The sequence below is a fragment of the Galeopterus variegatus genome, unplaced genomic scaffold, assembly GCF_000696425.1.
Source record: "Galeopterus variegatus unplaced genomic scaffold, G_variegatus-3.0.2 Scaffold1244, whole genome shotgun sequence".
Classification (NCBI taxonomy): Eukaryota; Metazoa; Chordata; class Mammalia; order Dermoptera; family Cynocephalidae; genus Galeopterus; species Galeopterus variegatus.
This window is the reverse complement of record NW_007727355.1, coordinates 136,899-144,747: the sequence shown is the minus strand read 5'-3', so window position 1 is coordinate 144,747 and position 7,849 is coordinate 136,899. Positions and strand designations below refer to the sequence as shown.

Below are 7,849 nucleotides of genomic sequence, written 5' to 3'. Positions count from 1 at the left end.
GGCGGCGGCGGCCCGGGCGGGGGTCCTCCCGTGCTGTAGTCCGACATGGCGCGGCGGGGCTGGGCCTGGCGCGGAGGCTGAAGATGAGGAGGAGGCGGCGGCGGCTCAACGCGGGAACAAGGCCTCGCTCCACACGGCCGCGGAGCACTCTGGGAACTCAGCCGCTGGGAAGACGACGCGGGGGGAGAGGGTCGCCCCCTCCCGCCTCGGGCGTGACGGACGGCGCCGCCGGGCCAATAGGAGACGGCCGCCGCTCCCTCGACACCAATCGCAGGCTCTGGAGGCGAGCGGCCAATCGGAGTGCCACGAGAGGCTGTGGGCGGGAGGCTCCGAGTGATCGACATCCTTACGAGGCAATGGGCTGCCGCTGCTGGCGCCGGGCGGGCAAATCAAGGCGATCTGAGAAGGTGGGAGGCCCAATGAAGCGCGTGTTCCAGATTCGCGGGGCGGTTTCAGAACTAGATTGAAGGCTCCGGAGAGTCATGTGGGCTGGAAGGCGGGGCCTAGCAGAAGACCCCTTTCGACGGGCTAGGCAGGCGCTCAGCGAGATGATTGTGCACCCAAGCCAATAAATACATGCGATGGGCGGTGCTTGTGGGGATTGGCAGTCAATTTGGTCAATCCCTGGCGAGTTCTGGCCAGTGGGCGGGGCTTTTGACTTGATTGCTGCGCTTGTTAACCATAATCCTTTTCTAGCCCTCACTCTAAACCAATGGCTGAGCGACAGGGGCGGGTGTTAAGTGACTGATACCGCCCCCGACAAATGGTAATGGAGGAAATAAAGGCGCTCAGTTTTGGTGGGAGCCAGTGGAAGTGAAGCTGCATTGGGGTGGAGCCGACCACCAGACGGCGAGAGGGGATTAGCAGGGCCTGGAGTGAATGGCAGCCGACGTGGGTTGTGGCGACCGGCTGCCCGAACTCAGGCCTGACGTCTGGGTTAGCGTCCCAGGAGCCTGGCTGGGTAGGCCTGGCACGTGGCCTGCTTGAAGCCTTGGAGATCGGGAGCTTCTGCGGGTGGGGTGGCCTGAGAGCAGGAGGAAACCCAGGAATCCCCTGTACCTCAGGGATCTGGAGCTCCCACTTCTTTTCCGGGACTCATAGAACGAGCTACCCTCCAGTACTTCCAAGGACCGAGGGATCCCAGCCCGTAACTCCGCATTCCCTACCCCCTTCACATAAGGCCCCAGGATTTAAACCCTAAGCTCACATCCTAGGCCCTCAACTTTTCTCCTGGACCCAGGCATCATCCAGGCTACCAATTCCCATTCAGGGCGGAGAGACCTAACTTCCCCAGTTCCCCGCCTGGATCCCAGGTCCCCAGCTCCTTTCCTGGATCTAGAGATCCCAGGTCCCCAATGCTCTCTCCTAGACCCAGGGATCCAGACACATCCAGCAGAAACTATCTCTTTATTCCTAATGTTTGCCTGTTCACCATTGAACCAACTACAATGAGCCTCAAGGAGCTAGACTGGAGTTGAAGCTCTAGTCCCAGGCTGCACCATGCGGAAAGGGCCCCTGCAATCTTCTGACCCAGGCCTGCAGCCTAATTTTGCCGCCAAAAACTGCCCTAGGGCCTGAGCCTGGAGGGCTCTTTGGGGGCAGGGGACACTGGGTCCTCCTGTCCCATTTCTGCCCATTGCGTGTCATCTAGCTTGCAGTCTGTACACCCAGGGTTTTCTTCATGGCCTCGTACACCACACAGCTGATGCCACCTGCTGGAAACACCTTCAGCAATGTGGGGGTTATTCCTCGGTACAGCCCTGGCCAGCCCTGCTCTGCCAGGATCCGCCGAAAGACTCTGCACATGGTGGGGTTCGAGCCCTCCACGGTGTCTGCAGGGAAAGAAGGAAGCTCAGGACTTGGCCAGAGATCACTTGTCTTCCTGGGAGTCTGGAACATGGCGGGGGTGGGGTGGGCAGAAGCTATGGGTAGGGGCCTAGGGTCAGTTGGAAAGGAGTTTTGGGGGAATGAGGAAATCATTTGCAGAGGGGTTTTCAGGATTTGCTTTAGGCAACATGCTAGAAAACATTAGTGCTTATTTGGGAGAGAACATCTAACATCTGCTAGAGATTTTGGGAGAATGCCCAGAGGTATTTGGGGACATTTTCAAGATCAGGGTGGTGGGCAAAGGACCTGTTTTGAGTTTTGTGGATTGGTTTGGGGGCTGAGAGTCTATTTGAGGGAGGCAGATTTGGGGAAGTGGGTATGAATTTTGGGAAGTCCAAGGGTCAGTCTTAGCAATTTTAGGAATCATTTTGGCTTTTGGAACCAATTGAGGGTTGGATCTTATTTGGAGAAATTGAGAGGTTATTTTGGTGGTATTTGTCTTTGGGGTCAGTATGGGAACCTGGGTCACATTTGGGGATGTTTGTTGGGGTCAGTTGGATGTTAGTCATTTCTTTTTACAATTAACTTGAGGGCTGAGATCAGATTTGGGGGCAAGTATATCCTGGTGGGTTTTGAGGATCATCGAAGGTGGCCAGAATCAGATGGAGGCCAGGAGAGTTTGTGAGTCAGTTTTGGGCAATGAGAAAATTCAGAGCTGGGGCAAGGCAGGGAAGGGTGATGGTCACTAGGGCGAGGCTGACCTTGGGCCTGCATCCTGGTGCGCACCAGAGTCAGTGGGTAACTGGCCATCTGGCCACAGGTGGTGGACAGCGTTACTGACGACAGACTGACTAAGCCACTGGGGTCTTCCAGGTCCCTGCCTGACTTCAGCCATAGGCACCGGAGCATCTGCAAGAGAAGTAGGCCGGCAGAATGATCACCATAGGCCTGGGCTCAGGCCACCCCCACCACTCCATCTGCGGGACCCGCACCTCATAGACAGCCAGGTCAGTGCAGGCATAAGGGATGATGCCAAGCATGTTGGGCAGGTAGCCACGGTAAAGGGCGCGGGTACCCTCCCGCTCCAAGATCTGCCTGGCACAATCCAGCAGCCCCTTGTACTGTCCCGTCCGGCGCAGGGTCAGCCGTGTCTTCAGCACCTGGGGAGAGTGGGGAGTGAGGCAGCTCATTTGATTTAATCCTTTCCATGACCCTCAGCAGTGGCCATTGTCCCCATCCTACAAAAGAAGAAGCTGAGGCTCAGGAATTCAAAGAGTTGGGTTTCAAATGTATATCTGTTGGATTCCTTGGACGGCTCTCTGAATTTTGAGTTCAGAAGCTCAAGTGCTGATAAATTTCAAGATGATAAGGGAAGTAAAATGAGCCGAGTGGGGTCTGTGTTAGCTGTGACCTAGCTCCAGCTGAATTCCATGGGAGTTTGGGCCCTGGGTGGCCAGATCTGCCAATTTTCCAAAAGCTGCCAGAAATCAAGAATTTTTATGAAATACTCTAATGTTGGCAACTCTACAATCGTGCAAAAGAAAACATAGTGTGGCAGGCACAATTCTAAAGTAGTCCCCAAGATTTTCCCCCATATACATGCCCTATATAATACTACCCCCACTCTGAGTGTGGACTTGTGTGAATAGGATAGGATATCACTCTCCTGATTAGGTTATATTATAAGGCAAAGGTGAAGGGGTTTTGCAGATATGATTAAGACTCTTAATTAGTTGACTTTAAGGTCATCAAAAGAGAAATTGTCCTGGGTGGGCCTGATCTAATCAGGTGAATGCTTGAAATGAATCTATCTCACTAGAGAAAGAAGTCAGAGATTGGAAGCCTTCTCCTGTTGGTCTTAAAAAGCAAGCTGCCATATTGTGGAGACGGCCACATAGGGAAGAAAGAGCCAAGGACCTCAGTCCTACAATAAGAAACTAAATCCTGCCAACAACCAGGCAGCTTGGAAGAGGACCTCAGAGGAGTTTGCTTGTAGCTTGTTTTTGGCCTTGGTTTTGATGAGACCATACACAGGTGACCCAACTAACTGGTGCCCAGACATGATCCACAGGTAGTAAATCTGCATTGGGCTGTCTGGTTAGCTTAGTTGGTTAGAATGCAGTCTTGTTTTTTGTTTTTTTTTTTTTTTTGACCGGTAAGGGGATCGCAACCCCTGACTCGGTGTTGTGAGCACCACGCTCAGCCAGTGAGTGCACGGGCCATCCCTATATAGGATCCGAACCTGCGGCCTCAGCACTATCAGTGCTGCACTCTCCCGAGTGAGCCATGGGGCCGGCCCTAGAGTGCAGTCTTGTAACACCAAGGTCAGGGGTTTGGATTCCCCATACCGGCCAGCCGCCAGAAATAAATAAATCTGTATCATTTTAAGCTACTTAGTTTGTGGTAATTTGTTACACAACAATAGGAAATTAATACACTTAGGAAGAAACTTAATAGCACAAGAGCAAGATGATTTACATTAAATATTTCTTGGCTGTGTTAAAAACGTCCTGTACTTTATTAATGGTCCTTGAACAGCTGTGAATGTTTGAGAATTAGTAAGAAGGCAAGAAGGTGGATATTTTGACCTGACTGGAAAATTAGTCATTTTTAATTGCCAGGTAATAAGTGTGATTACCCTTGACCTTCAGCTCCAGTGTCTTGCCAAAATAAGGCATAAGAGCTTAAAGAAAAAATAGAGGTGGCACTTTAAATGTCTACATCTTCTTACTTACAAAATAAAAAACAGATTAAAAAAAGATAAGGGCAAGGATAATAGGAGGAAAACTTTAAAACACCATGAAAGGATATACAAGCAGATATGAATGAATGGAACATGTTCTTCGATATGTAGACTCAACATCACACAGGCGGCAATAATTTCTAAATTTATTTACTAATTGAGTGCTATCTCAGTAGAAGACAAATACCAATGAGTGCTTTTGTTTCCTATTTATTTATTTATTTATTTTTAAAAGATGACCAGTAAGGGGATCTTAACTGTTGACTCATGTTATCAGCACCACGCTCTCCCAAGTGAGCTAACTGGCCATCCTTATATAGGATCCGAACCCGTGGCCTTGGTGTTATCAGCACCACATTCTCCCAAGTGAGCCACGGGCCGGCCCCTTGATTTTGTTTCCTTAATCAGACAAGTTGATTCTAAGGTTTATATAGAAATATCAACACAGAATAGTCTGGAAATTGGACAAAAAAGGAGCAAGGAAGGGAGATCATAAAACATTCTATCAAGTCTCAAAAATTAAAGACAGAAGGCAAAACTATATTGACATAAAAAAAAATCAGGGGTGGGCCGGCCCGTGGCTCACTCGGGAGAGTGCGGTGCTGGTAACACCAAGGCCCCGGGTTCGGATCCCTATATAGGGATGGCCGGTTCGCTCACTGGCTGGGCGTGGTGCTGACAACACCAAGTCAAGGGTTAAGATCCCCTTACCGGTCATCTTTAAAAAAAAAAAAAAAATCAGGGGTGCCAGAGATTGGGAGGGACACATCATTACATATTTGTCAAAACTTGTAGAACTGTATAACTTCAGGAGTGAACTGTAATGTAAACTATGGACTTTTGTTAGTAATGTATCAGCATTGATTCATCACGTGTAACAAGTAGGCCAACCTAATGCAAGATGTTAACAGTAAAGGAAACTTTGTGTCTGTGTGGTGGGTGACAGAGGTATACAGGATCTCTCCGTACTTTGTGCTCAGTTTTTCTGTAAACCTAACACTGCCCTGAAAAATAAAGTCTATTCGTTAAAAAATTTTACTGGGCTGGCTGGTTAGCCCAGTTGGTTACAGCGTGGTGTTGATAACACCAAAGTCAAGGGTTTAGATGGCTGGATCGGCCAGCCACCAAAAGAAAAAAAAAGTAAAAGAAAGTAGTACATGAACAGAGACCTTAGCAACAAGAAGAGAAAGGCTAGAAATGAACCCACATATATACAGGGGTTTAGTAAATTACAAAGAGGATGTTTGTGGGGCAGACGTTCTCTTACCTCCATGGGATTGATGAGTGTCTGGGAAGTGGCCACAGCTAGAGAGCCAGCGAGGAGACGTTCCTGAAAGGGTGGGGACCCGTGGACTCCACAAAAGTAATTCTTACACTGGGACAGGAGAGAAGAGTGTGAGAGAGAAGGTAACCACCTTCCTACCTGAAACCCATTCAGGGAGAGGGGTCTGGGGCATGGAGGAAAAATAGTGTCTTGGATGAGGACTTGGGCTCTTGGGGTATAGGAGGGTTTAGGGCTTGAGCTGGAGGAAGCAGACCATTCCCCACCTGTTCAAAGACAGAGAACTTGATGGCGTACTCGGGAGCAATCTTGAGCACGTTGATGCCATTGCCCCGCCACAGGGAGCGGAAGCCCCCCTCCTGGACCATGCTCCGTAGCCCCCCCAGCAGGTTCATGAAGTTAGTCTTGGAAGAGTAGACCTGGGAGGAAGGATGACCGTGGCTCTGGGAGGAGCCCTCCACCCCATCCCCATCCCCATCCCAGCCTGGAGTGCAACGCCACCCTGCCCTCTCCCCCTCCACCAGCCACCCAACACCAACCCTACCTCCATCCCGTCCCCATTCCTTCTCACCTTCTTCCCTGGCCAGTCCTAGAATTTCCTAGCCTAACCGAGATCCAAACCCAAGACCGACCCACGTTCCCATCTCATCTTCTTTCCAGTCCTATTTTGTCTGCAAATCCATCCAAAGACCCCAACCCCAGTTCCTTGACTTCCAAACCCAGCCCTGGCCTGGTGTTGGCCCCTGTTCCTGTTATCATTGTCTAAACTCCTTCCACAACTTAACTCCATGCCTCATACACATCAACTCCATCTTCATCCACAACTCACATCTCAACACCACCGCAGAGAGACAACCCCGCCCCATCTCCAGATTCAGTCTCCTTCCCAACTCCAACCCCTGTCCCAACCCCACCCACCCACCTGTTTCTGGTTGCATCCCACCCCCATCCTGAACTCCATCAATGCCACCTCCACTCACCCCCGCCCCAAGTTGTCCCCAGTGGCTCCAGAGCTGTGCCCCTCCCACACACCTGCATGTACACCTTAGCACGATCCAGAGGGGCCGTGCCTGTGCGAGACACTGCCCCAGCCATGGCTCCTGAGAGCAGGAACTTCCACAAGGCACCGTCATTGTCTACTTCCAGGACATCCACGGGCACCATGATCTGTTCTCCTGTGTCCAGCACCTGCAAGGCAGACCCAATCCTCCTCCATATTCAGACAGGCTGGAGCCCCTCCCCCTGGTGCATCTCTGGGACACCCTCCCAGTGAAGGTCCCCCCTGCTTCAAGGTGGAATTCCAGGTCTGCTTAGAGGGGAATGGGCTCCACAGAGGGTGTGGGCAACACGGCCTTCTCCCCATGCCATCTAGGCTGGAGATGCTGGGAGACCTGTACTTCCCCAACTCACCTGTTGTGATGGAAGATGCTCCAGGTTGCTTTCATGCATGTGCCCAAACACATATCCATACACATGTGTACATCCCAGGTTCCGGGAGGGGGGTGGGGGTGGGGGCGGAGGTGGAGGTGGAGGTGGGGCTTTGGTGAGTAAGGTCTTGACCCTCTTAAACAGGGTCTGGATCCTGGAGCAAGGCTTCTGAGTTTCCTCAGGAGGAATTCCCATAGCAGCTAGAGGTTAGGACACCTGGATTCAAATCCCTGGGGAGAGGGCCGGCCCGTGGCTCACTTGGGAGAGTGTGTTGCTGATAACACCAAGGCCACGGGTTCGGATCCCCTATAGGGATGGCCAGTTAGCTCACTTGGGAGAGGGTGGTGCTGACAACACCAAGTCAAGGGTTAAGATCCCTTACCGCTCATCTTTTAATAATTAGAAAAAAAAAAAATCGCTGGGGAGTCGTTTGCCTCTCCAGCTACCATGTAGGAGTGGCTAGTGGGAAGTGTGACTTGCAAATATAGGTCCTGGGGATGATGATATCACAGAGGCTCTTGTGACCTCACTGGGTGTGGTAGGCAGAGTGACGATCTCCCCCAACAAAA

At 51.3% G+C, this 7,849-nt stretch overlaps 1 protein-coding gene across 1 annotated transcript; it reads right to left on the bottom strand.

The window, feature by feature from the left end:
* Positions 1-1,419: 1,419 nt before the first annotated feature.
* Positions 1,420-7,475, bottom strand: SLC25A41 (solute carrier family 25, member 41). Its single transcript, XM_008575827.1, has 7 exons — positions 7,263-7,475; positions 6,885-7,040; positions 6,119-6,271; positions 5,838-5,945; positions 2,820-2,987; positions 2,589-2,736; positions 1,420-1,832 (listed from the first exon to the last, which is right to left on the bottom strand). The coding sequence occupies exons 1-7, from the start codon at positions 7,473-7,475 to the stop codon at positions 1,648-1,650; spliced, it is 1,131 nt and encodes a 376-aa protein (XP_008574049.1). The 3' UTR covers positions 1,420-1,647.
* Between the last annotated feature and the right edge of the window lie 374 nt (positions 7,476-7,849).